Consider the following 19692-nt stretch of genomic DNA (forward strand, 5'->3'; position numbering starts at 1 on the left):
ATGAATGTTCATGACAGACATTTACTTCACACTATCACTTTGGCTACAAGGCCCGGGCACACGGAGGCAATAATGAGGGGAGCTGCACCAAAGTGCTCGAGCTGTTTGTTTGTGCTGATCACATGCATTTGTGAAGACACTGATCCGGGCTTCAGAGCCGACTATGGATCAATAAAATTATCTTTGGGGAGCTGCAAGCAAGAGAAGTTAAACAAAAACTTGCTAAATTCACAAGACAAGGGACTTTGCACCTGCTGCAGAGGATGAATATTTTAGCTCAATTATTGGAGTTCTTAAGCACTAAAAGGCCATGTTTGTTCGGCTCCTCTGGTTTTGTAGCGTGCCTAAATGTATTAAGTCTCCATCTGCTTTTAACTTAGATTATACCCCCTCTATACATTAATTGTTTTATTCTGCTAGTGTTTGAGACCCCAGCACACCCAACCCCTCCAACCCTGTCTCTTTCTTTTGCTCCCTTCTTCCATAAACTCCGGAGCTGACTTTGTTCTCCAAATGTGATTAGCTTCTCTGGGACGCAGGGAGTAATTGCATTACTGCATTGTGAGCATTTGGAGCTATGGAAATGTTTTGTGCCCGTATCAAACCTGTTTAAATACCAAGCGCACTATGGTGAAAGATGTGCAAAAGAGGAGTGAATGCAAACATTTTGCAGACATGGCTCAGGCCATGAATAGACACTGGGAGTAGGAATAAAGGTTTTCCACCAATTTAGGGCTCCGGGGGTCAAAAAGAGCTTCTGGTTGGTGTCTGTGCACGTTTGGAATATTTAATAAGATATTGTTTTCAGGCAAATGCGCAGAAAGCTGTAGAAGCTGTGCAGATGCATTATGTTGAAAGATCAGCCCGCACTGAATAAACTGGTTCAAATGGATAACATCATCAAGTCCTGAGACAAGACCGTGCTCCCCGAGATGGTTTTTGTATTCCATTTTAATGCAGACAGTTGATAGCAGCTGGTGCTAAATTATTTATTTGTTTTGCAGATTCTGTATCTATCTGTTTCTTAAGGTTAATTGTCCTCTTGGAAATGATTCTCAAAGTGTTGCCTGAGAAATTACTTATTAAGCGAGCAGTGAGGATGAGCAGGGCAGTTATGTGTTTAGTCATCTTTAGAAAGCTTGTGTTGTTGGAGTTGTGCTCCAGATGGTCACCTACAGTCTGTCTCATCTTCAACTTATGTATTTGATTTGAATAAGCATGTATGAGGGTTTAATAACCTGTTATTGCAATAACTAGTGTCCATATTAACTGAGTGCATTTCCCATCTCTGTCTCTCTTTGACGCACACACAAGCACCTCACAAACCTCACGCACGCGCGAGCAAAAAAAAATAAAAAATGTGAATGGATGTGGAAAAGCTGCTTGGTACTCTACAATCCCCCATGACAACTCATTTCCTCACAGTTGTATGGGGTTCGGAGCTCCGCTGGAGTCTTGTTTGGTCGGCTGTAATGGCCGGGTCCTGGTGCCAAACAAACTGCGCCAGATGGTCTCCAGAATACAAGGTCCCAGTTGTGTTCATTCGTTAAACCTTAGATCTCTCTCTCCCTGTTTCTCCGTTTCTCTCTGCCCTTACTTGTGCGTGTGCATATACATATACATGACTAAAACTAACTATAAAAAAATGCTTGCCTGAGCTTGTGTGTTTTGGTTGCTGCGCTCGTTATCAAGAAACCCATCCTGCGGGGTGTTTGACGTGATGTTGAGGGACAGAGCTGTTCGTTGGCGTGACCAACTCTTTAAAGGCATTCATTAGAGTCCGGCCCCCTTTCAACACGATTCGCTTCACAGCTTACCCGGCTTATACTCTCACCCATAGACCGCCGCAGATGAGAAGCACGTGAAAAAAATATTGCACTCAAAACATCTACACAAAGTGCCTGTGCATGAAGAACAGGGTAGTCAGCTGCCACTTGAAAGAGCAGAAAAGACCAGATACAGTATAAGCTCATGCATGCATACATACCGATGCCAAGACATCCTGTGCGTCAGCCATACAAGAGGAGTGACGAAGGACAGCTAACCAGCTGTCCTGGCTGGGCTGGGTTACATGTTATATATCAAAACTGTGCCCGTCAAGGCGTTGGGTGACAATGCTGTTGACTGAGGTGACCATATATTTGCCTTGTCTAATGAGAATTTGGACTCATCGCGTCTCCACGCTGAGAAACTCGTAAACCTTTCTGTGGTTTTCTAGCAGTGAAAAACGCCAGGGGAAGCTTTTTGAATGGATGTTTTCTTCTACAGTTTATTTTCTCCCATGTCCATTATAGGGGCATCATTGTTCCTCAATAAAATTAAATTAAATTAAATTAAAAAGTGTGTGTGTGTGTGTGTGTGTGTGTGTGTGTGTGTGTGTGTGTGTGTGTGTGTGTGTGTGTGTGTTTTATCCCCCACTTTCTTTTTCCTTCCCCCTTGCGCCTCCTTCTCATCTCCTCTGGAGTTTGAGTGGCCACCAGCCAGCTTTTGATTAGAGAAGCATTTGTCTTTCCCGGGATGTGAAAAGGGGGCCGTGGCTGTTGTACAAGTAGTTGGTTTGGGGCGGGTTATTTTGGGCAAGTCTGTGTGCAAACGTACCTCAAACGGAGAGAGGAAGCGAAGGAGAGCGCACGGCGCACAGAACAGACGCAGGGAAGAGAGGGCGCACAGATTTCAGTAGCATTCAGCTGGTTCTCCGCAAACTGGACGCGCGCAACAGATCTGTATGACAAGGGAGACAAACACAAATTCGGATGCTTTTATTGAAATTAAAACAACTTGAGCGAGCAAACATTTAACAATCTAATGTTTTTTCTCCGACTCACTACGTGGAGAGACATGCAGCTGCTGATTGAGGGAGCACGGCGTTTAGTAAATTAAATCCGGGATTGACCTGCACTGCATTTTGGAGTTATTTTTGGGATCCCTGTCTGGCTTCCACAAAAGGGAACCGGGAAAAATGAGAGGACTATTTCTGATTAGGATGTGGAAAGTTGTGGCTGTTTTAGCGGTGGCAACACAACACGTCACCGGTAAGACACTGAAATATCAGATTCACGAGGAGCAAAAGGTTGGCACGGTTATTGCTCGTTTAAAGGAAGATGTCGCAGATGTTCTGTCTAAACTTCCCAGCTCAGTGTCGCTCCGCTTCAGAGCCATGCAAAGAGGGAGCTCGTCTTTCCTCGCGGTGCGCGAGCAGGACGGAGAAATCAGCATCAGGACCAAAATTGACCGAGAGAAACTCTGCGAAAAGAATCTCAATTGTTCTATTCAATTCGACGTGCTGACACTCCCCACGGAGCACCTGCAGCTGTTTCACGTCGAGGTGGAAGTGTTGGACATCAATGACAACGCACCTCAGTTCGCCCGCGCCATCATCCCCATTGAGATCTCGGAGAGCGCGGCCGTGGGAGCGCGCATTCCCCTGGACAGCGCCACAGACCCAGACGTCGGGGAAAACTCACTGTACACGTATGCCTTAGAGCCCAACAACTTCTTCAAGATTGACATCCAATCCAGGACTGACGGAGCTAAATATGCAGAGCTGGTGGTCCTCAGGGAGCTGGACCGGGAGGTGCGCTCCGCATATGAACTTCAATACACGGCCTCTGACAGGGGCGTTCCCCCGAGAACGGGTTCGACCCTCCTCAAAATCAGTGTCGCCGACTCAAATGACAACAGTCCAATATTTGACAAGCCATCGTATGTCATTAATCTCTCAGAAAATTCACCTGTTGGCACTCTGCTCATTGACTTAAACGCCACTGACGCGGATGACGGTACTAATGCCAAAATAGTCTACACATTTAGCAGTCACGTGTCACCCAAAATAATGGAGACATTCAAGATTAACCCTGACAGCGGCCGCCTGACCCTCATCAGGCGTGTGGACTATGAGGCCATTAACTCTTACGACATTGACGTTCAAGCGCAGGACATGGGTCCAAACTCCATGCCAGCTCACTGCAAGATACAGGTCAAAGTAGTAGATGTGAACGACAACAAACCAGACATCAGCATCAATCTCATGTCCTCTCAGGGGAATGGGGACGCAGCTTATATATCTGAGGCTTCTCCTTTGGACACATTTGTGGCTTTGGTGAGGGTGGAGGACTTAGACTCTGGGTTGAATGGAGAGGTTGAGTGTAAACTTCACGGTCAGGGATATTTCAAACTGCAGAAGTCCTATGAGAACAACTACATGATTCTGACCAACGTGTCTCTGGACCGAGAGAAGAGGTCAGAGTTCAGTCTGACGGTGGTTGCAGGGGACAGAGGGACCCCCAGTCTCTCTACTGTCAAACATTTCACTGTGCATGTAACTGATGAGAATGATAATCCGCCGCGTTTTGAAAAGGGCCAATATGAGATCTTTAAATCGGAGAACAATGCCCCTGGAGCATATCTGACCTCCATCATGGCCACTGACCCTGACCTGGACGCCAATGGACAGGTGAGCTACTCCATCTTGGAGAACTCTGTTCATGGTAGCTCCATCTCAACCTACGTAACCATTGACCCCTCTAATGGCGCCATTTATGCACTGCGTACATTTGATCGTGAGGATGTTAGTCGTATCTCCTTTGTTGTGCAAGCCAAAGATGCAGGGAAACCATCACGGCTCAGCAACACAACAGTGATTCTGAACATCCTGGATGAGAATGATAACCCTCCAGTCATTGTGGTCCCCCAACTTTGGAACTTCACCGCTGATGTGCCTGTGTCAAAGTTCACAGAGGCTGGACACTTAGTGACTGTGGTCAGGGCGACTGATCGTGACACGGGGGTCAACGCTGAGCTCATTTGTTCCATCATCAGTGGCAATGAGGAGGGCTTCTTCATTATTGACCCAAGAACGTGTGAAATCCATGCCAATGCCAGCCTGGAGAACTTCCCCCACGAGCATGCTGAGCTGACAGTCAAGGTCAGAGATCAGGGAAGGGAGAGCCTCAGTGCTAAGGCAGTACTTAAAATCACTCTCTATGAGAACATGGAGAACCACGTCCAGGTGATGGACCAGGGAGAGTCTTCCCTTGATGTGTCCCTGATTATCATCATCTCCCTGGGGGCAATCTGCACCATGCTCTTGGTCATCATGGTGGTGTTTGCTGCACGCTGTAACCGGGAGAAGAAGGACACAAGGAACTCCTACAACTGCCGGGTAGCGGAGTCCACCCACCAGCACCATCCCAAGAAGCCTTCGCGCCAAATCCACAAAGGTGACATCATCCTGGTTCCCACAGTCAACGGCACTCTACCAATCAGAGCTCACCACCGTTCACCTTCAACCACGCCCCCTATGGACCGAGCCCAGATGGGGAGCCGACAGAATCACCACAGCCGGCAATCATTAAACAGCCTAGTGACCATCTCATCCAATCACATTCCAGAGAGCTTTGCTCTGGAACTGGCACACGCAACTCCACCAGTGGAGGTGAGCACACAGACACACAGACACACACACACACACTCACATACAAGTAAATTATTCTCAGAAATTTCAAATGCGGACCCTCAGCCCCTTTCCAAATTTTCTCTCTCTCTCTCTCTCTCTCTCTCTCTCTCTCTCTCTCTCTCTCTCACACACACACACACACACACACACACACAGACACACGCACTAGCCCTCTCATACTCACACAGCTGTCTCCCTTTGAGCAAATTAACTCATCTCCATGTGTGACAGTGACTTAATCAACACTGCCCTGTAGTTCAAACTTACTCTCATTAAAAGCAACTGTTGATGATTACAGATGTGTCTTTGTCTTTACCTTGTTTACATCCTGTCATCATAACCTCCATCATAACCACCACTCACCCCTCAGTCATATGTTCATCTCGACCCCCCCACCCATCACCACCACCCTATGTTGTTTTTAACATCATCCATTTTGTCTCATCCATTTTCAGCAGCCTCTCCATCATCCATTTTGTGTTTACTCATCCATTATTTTGTCTTCTGTGTTCTTTCTCTCTCTCTCTCTCTCTCTCTCTCTCTCTCTCTCTCTCTCTCTCTCTCTTTTCTTCCTCAATTTACCATCTGTTATTCATCCCCCCTGTTCTGTTTCCTTTTGTTTGTTTTATTTGGTTTGTTTTGTTATTTTTGGATGTAGCAAGTCTCACAGCTTCTGTCCATGCTCCATCAGGGCCAGTACCAGCCCAGACCCAGTTTCCGTGGCAACAAATACTCCCGCAGCTACAGGTAATTTACCCCCCCCCCCCCCCCCCGAGAAAAGGATGATCTTTTCTTTACTTTTAAACCACCTGTTTTTCATTGTGTATTACATTTTTCAACAACATGTTGTGTGCAGTTTCTTCTGTCAGTGGTTCAGTTACGTGTAGATCATGGTTTGATGGTGTGTAAATGTATTTTTTTTTCATATTCCAGTTGTAATCACACCTATGTCATTCAGTTCAAAAGTATGCGACTCATCTGTCTGAATGCCATGACGATTTTCTAAATACTTTTATTCTTAAAAAAGGGCTTACATTATAAAGTGTGCATCCATCATTATTTGATCATAATATCCTCCTATGATCTCTGGATGATAGTTATCAATGTCCCTAATGGCTGTTATGATAGATTTATTGATGGGATCTACCTGCATGGAGGATTTATGGACCAGGGCTTGTCTAGAGATTTGACGGATTCCAGAAGCAGCCTTAAGTTTTATATGATGGATTTATTTGTCATTAGTCTCCTCTGAGGGCAGATTGATCCCATCAGCCAGAAAAAAATGCTTTGGATTTGCAAAATGTGAACTTTAAACATTGTTTTTTTTCAGATCTCTGACTGATTGATACCAATGTGTGTTTGTACCCTCAGGTATGCATTACAAGACATGGACAAGTTCAGCCTGAAGGACAGTGGCCGTGGGGACAGCGAGGCGGGGGACAGTGACTGTGACATGGGTCGGGAATCCCCCGTGGACAGACTGCTGCTGGGGGAGGGCTTTTCTGATCTGATACACCTCGAAATGCACCATCGACTTCACCCAGGTGGGTTTATTTGCTGATCCCGAAAGTTTCTCCACCCCCTTCGAGGTTGCAGCCTCCTTACCACAACTTGCCAAATTAACTTCACTCAGCTGAGTCACACACCTCACACCCTCTACAGCAGCACCTCACATTCAACTATCACCTCAACATCAGAGCACAATCACACCTCATCACATCTTGCAAAAATTGCCAAGATGGATTTTCTTTAAGTTTGATCGACTTTCAAACCAAATGTCTGACAAATTTACAATTTTTGTTCCTGTTAGAAACGAGAAGATTGAGATGTTTTTTTTTTTTTTTTCTCAGATTATGAGACCCAATTTAGCAGCTATCTTCCTTCAGACCACACCCAGCCCTCACTGTACCTCCTGCCTGACAAATTTTAGCAACACGGACAGCGTCAGGCCTAAGCCCATTATTTGTCTGTACAGCTACCTATACAGCCATTTCATTCACCCTGTTGCCAACACAATCCCCATTGTACTCAGCCCCATTCTTCCACACAGCCCTCATTTCCACGCTTGTTATCACACTGAGAGAGGTTACAATGTGTCTCGCTGTTTGTGTTACTGGGTGTGTGTGTGTGTGTGTGTGTGTGTGTGTGCGCGCGCGCGCGTGCCCGCTATCTGCCCCTAAGTTAGAGTCGTGTCTGTAAAATCCTCCCTGGAGCGGAGATGAGTCGTCTGTCACTCATCGGTATGCGTCTCAGTGTGCTGTTTTTTTTCCTCCTTCCTTCTCCCCCCCCCCCCCCGGTGAGTGACAGTGGTGTGCTTTCATGTCTGAGCTGAGGAGAATTCATAGTAATTGCTTTTAGAATGATGTTATTCTCTCTCTCTCTCTCTCTCTCTTTTTCTTACTGTGTCCCTCTCTCTCTCTTCTACATGCCTGGAGCTCCTTAGCATCTCTCTCTCCTCTGTACTTCTTAATGTATTCTCTATCTTTATTATTGAGATGGATAAAGGGAGGGGTGGCGGACATGGACAGTCTTTCTGTATCTCTTTTTTTTTCCTCCCTCTGAGAAAGACTTGGAGGTGTTGCACCACTCCTACCCCTCCTTCCCTTCCACTATCTCTTATGCTAATATGAAAAAGGGGAGGGGAAGGAGATAATGGGTAGAGAGGAAGGATTATCCTGGTTTCTCTTCATTAGATTTAATTTGTTTAGATTTTTCTATTTAGATGGGCAAATGTGGCTATTCATGCTAGATATGATAAAATAACTAAACAAGCAAATCCCTGCCTCAGCCATGTAGTGGGGAGATGCCGGCATGCTTGGCAGATCAGTCAAATATTACATTAACATCTGTCTGTAATGGGATCTTGTAATTATTCATTTATTTATCTAGATTTGTGATTGTTTTCATACCTGGCACTGCTTGGATATTCCTGCTGTAAGCTGTAAATATCAGCAATCTGCTTCTCCCAGCAGGGAAATGAAGAGATCAGGAGAGAAAAATACAGAGCTAATCACTATCAAGCTGGGCTGTGATTTTGATGAAAGACTGAAGCACTGTCGTATGAAAAATTGAGCAGGTTTGCACACAGAGGGCCGAATTCACAAAGAATGAACTGCAGCCACTGATAGCACATTGAATTTCACTCCATTTGCACCCGCAGTTTGCTCCGTCTTAATGTCTTATTCACAAAGGATATTGCGCTAATGATATACCAGCGCAAACACGCACACAAAGTTTGGCAGCTGAGTGCAGTTTGCCCCTGATTTGCCCCTGATTGCAATTAGCCACATGGCAAAGTATAAATGCTGGCTTTGCGCCAAGAACACTGTGGCAGAACAATGGCAGACTTTGTTTGGCAAAGTACTGAATACTGTATACCCTCATGTAGTGATGTCTGCTGGTGAGTCCGTCTAACAGTGTCGGATGGGTTGAGGCTGTGGATTTGACCAAGTTTGACCACTTTATCACTATTCCCTCTCACTTGTAGCTGTTTTTTCGTTATCTTTTGATTTTAATGTGAATTATGGAACCGTTTTTGTTCACGTTTGTTTCCCCCGTTTCGTAAAATAAATTATTATTGTTTTGAGAACGACCGCAGACTGTCACCTGTTCAACGCATAAATATCTTCGGATGCCATTAAAGTAATAATGATTATAATAATAATGTCAAAATATTATTTACAGACTGATTTAACAGACGATCACTGCTGCCACAATCACTGGAAAGTCTGGACGAGAGGCTTCCACAGAGGAGCACCCAGTTTGCACCAGCTTTCTAAAGACGTTATTTACTTCACTCAAACTGCGTGTGGCTATTAGCGCTGCTGTTAGTGAAGTAGACGTTGTTTATCAATGAGGCTCATTTGCATAGAAAGGGGCAATTTTTGTGCCAAATATATGCATATTACCTCATTTAAATACGTGCAAATAACACCGGAGCACCGAGACGCAATCTGCTTGGCAGCGCAGTTAGTGGAGCATTTCACCCTCTTTGTGAATTTGACGGTTTCTGTTTGCTCCATTTTTACCGGTTTAGCGGCTGCAAAAGCCACGCAATCCTTTTGTGAATTGTGTATTTATAAACTGTTGGCTTAAGATGTGATTGGTCAGACTCAGCAGCATCATTGCCCTTCTTTCCATGTTAAAAATCAGCACCTTGACCTCAGACTGAACTAAGAGAACAATATATCACCCTCCTCACTGCAGTCTCAGGATTTATGTTGACATTGTTTTGTGCCACAGCGACAAATAATTTTAACCCTTTAAAAACAGACCTCCCACAGTCGGCCGCAGAAGGTTGTTGCTTGCATGATTTTGTTTAAATTGATCTAAAATAAGAATCATAATAGCTGGAACACTTATTCCTTTAGCAGCAGACAGCTAAGGCTTCTGTCTTCCCCGTCATCAAGTTGTAACATCATATTACCTGACCTTACTGCGAAGGAAACATAGTATCTCATCATAATTACATGGCAATTTCATGATGGCCTCAGGAGGTCATTGTTTGCGTAATCCTGTATAAATATTGATATGAAATAAAATCCATAATTATTAAAACATTAATTTTTTTAGCAGCAGAAAGCTAAGGCCTCTGCCTTCCATGTCGTGTTGTATGCTAATAATGACGTTATGTTACACAGGGTGTAAAACCACACAAAAACTCACTGAAGCACCAGAAGAATAAATGAAGGCCTTTTCACTCTGCTCATAAAAATGATCATATCTCAAAAACTGAATAATGTACATATTTTATATAACGTATGGAGTGTTCAAAACTATTTTCTTTATGTTTCTCCATTTAAAAAAATCTTGTGGTTCAATGTTTTGTGTTTTTATTTTGTAAAATTTGATGAAAAAAAAATGAAATGATATGAAGCATTTAAAGATGTGTAGGCATAAACGTTTTCTGCAGCTGGACCTGCTCCTGACTGTTTCTATGTCTTCTTTTTGTCTTTAGCTATGAGACTGTGCACAGATGAATGTCGCATCCTGGGACACTCTGACCAGTGCTGGATGCCCCCCCTCTCCTCGCCCGCTTCCTCTGACTACCGCAACAACATGTACATCCCTGGGGAGGAGTCCTCCCAGCAGCCCCAGATCGATGATGACCAGTCCTCTGTTGAGTCGGAGCGCCGCAAGAGCTTCTCAACTTTTGGCAAAGAGTCTGGAAGCGAAGAGGTGGGGGCAGGGGGAGTTGTAGCCGGAGGAGGAAGTGATGCTTGCGCAGCTGGAGGAGGGGCTGGCTCCCTCCTCACAGAGATGAACTCTGTGTTCCAGCGGCTCCTCCCCCCTAATATTGACACGTACGCTGAGTGCACTGAAACAAGCCCACCCTCGTCCTCATCCACCACTGAGAGAGGAAGCGGCCGTGGTGGCAACATTGCAGGTAACCATAGTAACAATGCTGTTCCTCAGGACAACCGGAGAGGGTTGTTGCCAGGTGGGAAAGGTCCTGCTTATCCCCCAGGTGTGGCTGCATGGGCAGCCAGTACTCACTATCTAAATCCTGGAAGTGGATCTGTGGGAACCAATCATGTCCCCTCTTCTTCCTCATCCTCCACTTCCACTTCTGCCCCCACCAACGGACAGCTGCCACACCTCAAATGGCTGCCAGCTATGGAGGAAATCCCAGAGAATTACGAGGAAGACGACTTTGATGGCGTCTTCCATCAGGGTCACCAGGGTGGCAAGCGCAGTGAGAACCGCCATGAGGCTGGCATGGATGCTAGTGAGCTGGTCCATGAGATCAACAAAATGCTGCAGGATGTCCGACAGAACTAGAGAGAGAGAAAAAGACAAGGCATAGCATGGTTTCACATTTCACCACATTCTGGCAAACGCTTGTTCTTTGTGCCAACATATGTAAACTTTATGATGACTGTTTTCTTGTTCACTGTAATGCTTGTGTTGTTTATTTTACCAAATATCCTCTTCACCACTCAGCACTGAGAGACTCACAGAGAAAAGTAAAACACGGCACTGAAGTTGTGATTGAGGAGACTTTAAGGCATCAAAGCAAGCGCGCGAAGAACAGATTGCTCAGTTGTTATTACACTCTCTCCGAAAGTTGCCTGAATTGATGATTTCAAACGGAAATCCACCAACAAAAACTGTACCCTTTCTTCATTTGTGATGTTTACAGCAGTGTGAACACACTCCACAGGGAGGAACCAACAGTGATCTAATTTCCGCTTGTACAGTGTACAATATTGTACAGTGCCTGTTGAGAAAGCCAAACTCACTTGAATATTGTGCTGTCTCTTGTTTTGTTATAATGGAATGTAACTGTACAATTTAACCTTTGTATTTAAAGAAAACACTCTTTTTTACTTCTCTATATTTATATGTGTCAATGTAGGTTTGTACAGAAAAAGAAAACAAATATCTATTTTTTTATATTTGTCACTGCATGTCTGAATATCATTTAATGTGTGTCTTACTCTGCCCTGTTTATTTTATAAAAACACCTGTATTTAATTTTGGTATTGATTGTGTGTGTGTGAGTATTAAAAATGACCACATTACAATGCAGTTCCATGTTGGAAGTTGGTTTTGTACGGTAACATTGTGACCATTGATGATAAATAAAGTGGAGGGATTCATAACAGGGTCTGAGAGGTGTCATCTTTAAGTCATTTCATGACCTACTTAATTTATTTCTCATATTTTCTGCACTTAGTGCATTCACTTGCCCCCCTGTCTCTTAGCACTCCCCAATGTTTAGCATCAGAACTGCAGCATCTTCTGTATGCACAGACAAAACTTGCCACGTGCTCTCTCGACAAACCTGTGGCAAGCCTTATTATACCAACATTCACATACATTACTCTGCTAATAAACATGCCATTAGTTATAAATGTGTTCCCAAATGATCTCTTTAGATTAAAAAGCATTTAGCCGTTAATTTAGTTTCAGAATGGGGTTCTCTGTCTCAGTTTCTCTCTCATCCATGACAACATCACACTTATGGTAAATATGCTTAGCAAATGAACAGCATATGATAATAGCTGCACATGATGAGAAATCAAAAGCATGATATTGTACACCACAGCCATATGGGCTGGTAATACAATTAAATAGTAAGTGGGTGGTGAGCCCCTCCCCTGCCCTCACTCAATGTTGATGATCATGAGGGTTTAACTTGGCGATAATATACTCCTGAGCAAGAACACACACACATTACCCACACACACACAGTCAAGAGAAAATAGGACACTTAGTTGCATTTAAAAGTGGGAAATTCAACTAAGGCTAAATGAAGCATTAACCTCATGAGACAGAGCTTTAACAAGGTAAAGGTTATAATTTGCATACACACAAACACACGAACATGCACACACACACACACACACACACACACACAAACATTAACATCTTCACATCATCAAAACAAATCCAGTCACACTTACAGGCACACAGAGAGCAAACAGTTGACAGATTCATCTTCTGGCTATTTCTGTCTGTCCATCTGTCTGTTTGAGACACACATGCACACACGCACCCATAAATATGTGTGTGAGTGAAGGAAACTATGGAATGCTAGGTTCTAGCTTAGCTTATGAAAAAAGCTAGGCTAATATAAAAAAAATATATATATATTGAAAAATATGTTCTATATATGTCTGTTTTAAAATTACAGACCTGGACAGTTTAAGGAGTAGAAATGTGCAAAATGCCGTTCAGGGGATGTGAAGAAGTTCACAGTATGAAGGCTAAATAGACTATGTGCAATGTACAGAGATAATAGTCTAAGAGATATGTGTTACTGTAACACACAGAAACAGATGTGAAGACGTTAATGTTCAGCCCGTTTTCATTCCCAGGTTATCAAATACGGATGCTTTGTCCCGCCCCTCGATCTATGATACCGCCGTCAAGTACAGCCTTTGGCGTCTTTATGGGACACATTGGGCTTTCAGCTAATTCCAATGTCAATCCATCCACAGCAATGTTTGATATATATATATATATATATATATATATACATATATATATAACATAATGGTACACGACTTATGTCCATCTGTCACACAGTTACATCACCTGTGTTTTTCTGAAAGCTAATCAAGTAGTTTTATTGCCTAAACCTCACTGTGACCGTTTGACAACGTTAACCACAATGTTGTTACACCCAGGAGACAGCTGTGTTACATGCAGATGCTAAAGGGTGTGTCCCATAGGAAAGCCAAAAGGTGCCTTCGACATCAGTATCACATGGTGAGGAGAGTGAGAAAGTGTTGGTATTTGATGACCTAGGATGAGAAGACGTTGCAATGTAACTAGGGATGCAGTGATTTTGAAATTCTGGGCAATACCGATGTTTAAAATAACACTTTAGCTTATCGCTAATACTGATATCAGTGTTTTTTTATTGTTTTTATTTTGTTTTTGTTGTTATTTATTCCCCAAGAAATCTACACAATAAAAATAACTGAACTGTTTTAAAAATAATTAAGCCCTTTATTACACCACCTTTGAATGAGCAAAATTTTTATTTATGAATTCATAAAAGGAACATCTTTTTTTGAAAGATACATAAAAACCTTTTTATTCTATGTAACATGTCAAAATTCTCTCTCTAATGACTGTTATATTGTTGTGAAAACATCAACAAATTTATCCTTCAAACAGCTGTTTTTATTCAAGTCTCTCACCAAAAACTGCATTTTAAAAGATAACATTGAACACATCATGAGAACATTATGTTTTACCTTTGTCCAGTACTCTTTTTTTTAATTGAATAAAGCTTGAACACATCATAATATAACAAAATATAACTGTTAACCCAGCTCTCCTTCTGCCGATTTTGACGTGGATTGTAGTATTATCAGGGAAACAATGGGCTGCATCCTCCAATGAGACGACAGTAAGTTTTTTGCATCCTTTTGTCCCAAAGGCGTCCTGGGGAAGATCTCTGTTGGTCCCAAACATGTTGTCCCCGAGACGACAGGACACCGGCTGCTACTTGCCATCTCGTCACACAATAGTGATGTCACAGAGCCCATCTGCCAAACAGCCACTGTATTCGTCAAGTAAAATGATTTGTTACTATGTTCGGTCTTATTTATTCACTACAGTGTAGCATTGTATAGCAGGGTTCAGAAAGCTGTTGTGTTGGTGGGTTTGTTTTGTACTGGTGGTGGGTGGGGTATATAGGTACCTGTCGTGTACGCTACAAATGAAATGTGTCTGCAGCTTTACATGTCCTGCATATGCTGCCATACTATTGCTTTAACTAAGTTTTCGCAATAGGAAGCTTTGTGACATGAGACAGTTAAACTTTCACAAAGCAGCAAAAAATGCAAAGTATTTCACCAAGTGTGTGTGTCATTTGAAAATTAGATTGGCAATGCATGATGGACGATCTTAAGCAACAAGAAATTTCTTTGTCATAGGGTAATGGTGTGTGTAATAGAAAAAAATACATCGGGTGAACGATCTGGTAGTGCTCATTTATTACCACTCAGGTAATTAATTTTGGACAAATACAACAGTGGCAGTGGTACGATGTTGAAATATGAACTCCTGCTTATTATTGTCTTAGCAAATCCACCATTAAATTGTTTGTCAGCATCACTTGCCTATCACTCATATCTTTCATTCTGAAAGCTTCCATCCTCTCTGTCCTCCTACTGCATACTTCCATATCTCACTCTCATCTTCTGGCTATTTCTGTCTGTCCATCTGTCTGTTTGAGACACACATGCACACACGCACCCATGAATATTCTCCGTCACACACACACACACACACACACACACACACAAACGTGCACACATATCCCCGTAGCATTCTCAGCTCATATCATAGCCACGTGTCCCCACAGACATTGGAGTTCCTAATGCTTCTCTCCACTTCATCTCATCCCAGCTCATCTTGTCACAGTCTGATTCTTCCCTAATCATTATTTTAGTAATTGTTTTCTTATTATCAGCACTGTGACACGAGTATCGAGTCACACCTCTTTGAGTTTTTTAGTTTGTTGTAGACAAACCCTGTAACCTCCCTCATCATCTTCTTTGCTTCCAAAATGTGTTGATTGTTATTATGACAGGAAATAAAGAAGGTGAAGGCTCGTATTATGCAGGGTTATTGACTCTGCTGACAGGAAGTCAGGTCTCATCTGAAGTCAAACACACCATGCTGACCCTCAGCATGGTGGGGTCACGATACTGGCTAGCCTGTTATATTACTGGCTAGCCTGTAATATAGACAGAGCGAAGTTGTTGTGTAAAAGTGCCACAATGGAATGCCTTATACATCTCATACCTTGTTGCTTAAAGGAGCTATATGTAAGAAATCTAAAGCAAATAGTTGCAAAGTCACAGAGACTAAGGAATAATGTTCATATAACATACTGATCTCACCGACAACAATAGTACAGCCAGAATATTCGCATTTAAAAAAAAATTTTACGGTCCGTTTTGAATTTGTGTTTTGGCCTGTTGTGCCACCCACCGCCGTCTATCAGTCACGCAGTCAGTAGAGTCTCAGCATCAGTTACAGTTACGACTGAGCTACAGCAGCACGGCAAGCAGCATTAGCGGTGTCCCAGTACATAGCATTAGCAGTCTCCTCAGCTGTATCCTGGCAGCAGTGTTAGCAGCAGAGAAGCCGGACTTGCTCGAACGGTCCACTGGAAAACCGAAAATCAAGGACGCGGCAACGCAGCCCCGCCACGGCAGCCGCCCGTGGGCAAATCAGTCTCCAGCGAATCTACCTCGAATCTGTAGGGGAGGGGGGGCGGGCACGACTCGCGGCAGTATTTTGAATTTGAGTGCAGTAACCGTTTTGGCCACATTCTTACATACAGCGCCTTTAAGTAATTTTATATGAAGAAATTTTAGGCAGTCTGGTAATAACTAGGTACCTTTCCATTCTCATGTCTTAATTGCAGTCATGTGTTGCAGGGACTTTGTCCTCCATCGGCCTGTCAGTCCTTTTGAAGGAAGATTTATGTGCACCTTGAAAGCAAGCTCAGCTTAAGAGACTGCAGTCAGGGCACAAAAGCCTGTCTTTGATTGGCTAGCTGCTAGCTTGACCTTAAAACCAACAAGCAAGGATTGGGAAAGGAAAAAGGACAGAGATGAACTTCTCATATTTAACTATCTCATTAATCTCATCTCATCTCTATCTCATTGAACTATCTCATATTTAATCAGGATGATGATGGTTTAGATCAGTGGTTCCCAACTGGTGGGCCACGGTCCTTTCTGAATGGACCACAATTGACTCACCAGCATGTCAAGTTTGAAAAAAAATAAATAAAACAATAATAATCTTTATTTTTAAATACAGCAAATTTTAAGCACAGCACTTTCATTTTGAAATGCTGTTTCCTGCTGTACAGTGAGTGATGGCAAACTTGCTTGACAACATGGCCAAACACAAGTATGAAACTACACTAAATGTATTAAACTATGTGGACCTTAAACTAATAACTAAAAAGAAATCTGGACTCTGTGGCTGGACCAGTTGGGAATAACTGAGTGAGATGAACTATGGTTCCAAAGCTTTTGCTGTCAAAAAAATACCACGCCCACTACAATATGCAGAAGCTCTCTTGTTATGTACCCCAGATAGGCATTTTCACATTATTAACTTGACTGGCATGTTTGCTTGTTGGTCATCACTAATTGTTCTTTGATTCCATGTTGGAATTCTGTCCATCTCATACATGTTGTTTTCTGTAGTGCTGTAGCCATTCTTTAGAAATCTAAAGTCACGAGTCCCCCATCCTCAACAAATTCTGACCAGAAAATAAAAAGAATCTTTATAATTGTCTGAATATTTACTGATTAAGGTTCATAGACTGTATAAAAAATTGGATTTAGCTACCATGACATCACGCATTGGTTTGTGGATTCCTGTTATGACGCATCAAGGTCGGCATTTTGGCCATCACCATTTTGTTTTTTGGAGCCAGAAGTGACCATACTTGGACGAGAGGGTGGAGCTGTGGAGGAGTGAGGGGTGGATCTGACTCATAGGGCACATTTGTAAATCCACTCCTACATTCTACACTAAAATGAGGCCGCTGTTGTTTGTTGTTCTGAGTGTTCTATTTCTCCATTAATTTAGGAAACATTAAGTTAATCACAGGTGCACTCCACTTGGTGCTCTGCTGCTCCGTCTTCCAAGACAGAGTGCCGAGATTACGCTCTGCTGCTCCAAAAGTGTGGTGTTCTGAATAACCAAATGATGCATTCCAACAGCGCTCCAAATGTATATGTGACAGGTGAGTTATATAAAACTCACTCCCTGTACAGTTGTCTCGAAAGTTGAAATTAGCTATAGAGACCAAAACTGTTTTTTGTACCAGACTATTTGCATGTGTATTTTTGCTGTAAAGCTGGGCATTTAAACATGGGGGTCTATAGGGATTGACTGGCTCTTCGAGCCTGAAGTGGTCATTATAGGAACCTGCAGTTTTTGGCACTTCAACTTTGGCTTCATTTTTCAGCCACAGAGGTTGCCGCTTGTTACTTTCTCTGTGGTTCCCAACTGTTTTCGGTTGCGGGCCTCTCACAAACAAATCAGTGTATGCTTGCAACCTGTTTCATTTTCTGAGTTATGTTGTTTCATTTGAATGATTTGTAGAGGGATGAAAAGAAAAAAAGTGACTATGAACAACTGTTGCTGAGTTAACTGTTAAATTGTTTTTATCTGGAAATTGTGTTTGCAAACACAAGGGTGTTAATACTGTTTCAAAGATTCTGCCAGGAACTGCCAGCCGTCTATGAAAATAACTTTGTGTCATATTTGCTGAAACTGTCACTATATTCTGGGAGAAGTACATCTGGCAGGTAATATGTGAAAAGATCATGTCCCTCCTCCTCGCTCCTACTGCTTCTAATTGCATCAGTCAGGTCAATCACGGCTTTTTAACTATGGTCAGACCATCAGACTAAGCAATGATGATCAAATCTGAATTCAAAATGATATTACTGCATTGCCTATTTCTAGCCTCAAATGTTTTCATTAACATATTTTAGCTGTTGGTCCAGCTGGTGGGCAGTGGTTTGTTTCAGCTTGACTGGGTCGACACGTCTACCACATCAGCGTAAGCCTGCCATGTACAGTTTAGGTGGAGTCTGCACACCATGTTACAGTTAGCAAAGCTGCAAATACGCTGGATCCACCACTAAATTGCAGCCATGAGAGCCTATACATATATATGTNGGATTGATAAAGTGATATACACGTGATAAATGTCATTCAGGCTTACATAAAACCATATCATGAACATTACTGTCTATGTAGGCAATTATTTGTCAACTAGAAAAGCTACCGTGGTTTGCCCAGTAAGCTGACATTGTTGTTTGTTTTGTAAACTGACAGTTACATGATCACTGCCTCCATCTGACAGATTACACTCCATTTAAACAGCTTTCCCAGCCCTTGGCATTACTTGTTAAGCGGTGCACTGGCACAATGTAATGTGTCACGGACATGGCAGCCGAGTAACAAATTTTCTCACAGTATACCAAAATATGTACCTGAAAATATTTGAGTTGAGAAATAGTTAAAGCAGTTACATAATCTTGATTCATACTTTATCAGTGCTGCCTAGTTTGGCAGTTTGACTGCAGTTCATAGAGTGACTGACATGATTGACAACCGTGTTAGAGACTCCTCGGCTCTGATTGGTAAGACCTGTAGAAGCACTACATGGCAAAATGGTAGGTAGTGAAATGCAATCACTGCTAGGTTAGGAAACACTTTAACCATACTCAAAAGGATCCTGCCATCTCATCCTTGGGCTGCAAAGTTTGATCGTTGGAGTCCTCCACGTTGGTGACGAATATGACGACGGGGTCAAAGGTTCAACTTTTGTCACTATCTTTCAAAATAAAATGAATTGCGGCTTGATAATAGTGATTTAGATGTCAAAATATTACACATATACTGCATATCTTTTTCATATGTCTTATTCTGAAAAAAAATATATATATATTTTGTTCTTACCTGCTGCCTGCCCGTGTGTTGATCATTTTTACCTGTGCCTATAACCATGAATTTATATCATATCATATCATATCATATCATATCATATCATATCATATATCATATTTTTACCAGTTACATAGTTTTTTGTGGGTTACCCATCGGATACCACAGCAAACATTTCAACTTGTCAAAGAGGAAATGCACGTGTTACTAATGGCATTGACAATGCCTCTGTTACAGTCATTAACGCAATGTGGTTAGTGGCCTTATTATTCCCATGTGTGTGA

General features: G+C 42.6%; 1 protein-coding gene across 2 annotated transcripts; it reads left to right on the plus strand.

The window, feature by feature from the left end:
• Positions 1-2510: 2510 nt before the first annotated feature.
• LOC126390107 (protocadherin-18-like) lies at positions 2511-12055 on the plus strand. Of its 2 annotated transcripts, none has more exons than XM_050044240.1 (4): positions 2511-5434; positions 6114-6202; positions 6827-6999; positions 10413-12055. In XM_050044240.1, the coding sequence occupies exons 1-4, from the start codon at positions 2960-2962 to the stop codon at positions 11234-11236; spliced, it is 3561 nt and encodes a 1186-aa protein (XP_049900197.1). In that variant the 5' UTR covers positions 2511-2959; the 3' UTR covers positions 11237-12055. The 2 variants fall into 2 exon arrangements, with proteins under 2 accessions (XP_049900197.1, XP_049900198.1); XM_050044241.1 differs by having other exon boundaries at positions 2512-5434; positions 6147-6202.
• Positions 12056-19692: the final 7637 nt, after the last annotated feature.

Source organism: Epinephelus moara, chromosome 5, assembly GCF_006386435.1.
Source record: "Epinephelus moara isolate mb chromosome 5, YSFRI_EMoa_1.0, whole genome shotgun sequence".
NCBI classification, from domain to species: Eukaryota; Metazoa; Chordata; class Actinopteri; order Perciformes; family Serranidae; genus Epinephelus; species Epinephelus moara.

Coding starts and splice junctions, on each gene's coding strand:
- LOC126390107 (XM_050044240.1), top strand. CDS start 2,960: ATGAGAGGACTATTTCTGATTAGGATGTGGAAAGTTGTGGCTGTTTTA. Junction 6,203..6,826: donor AAATACTCCCGCAGCTACAG/GTAATTTACCCC, acceptor TTGTACCCTCAG/GTATGCATTACAAGACATGG. Junction 7,000..10,412: donor GCACCATCGACTTCACCCAG/GTGGGTTTATTT, acceptor TTTTGTCTTTAG/CTATGAGACTGTGCACAGAT.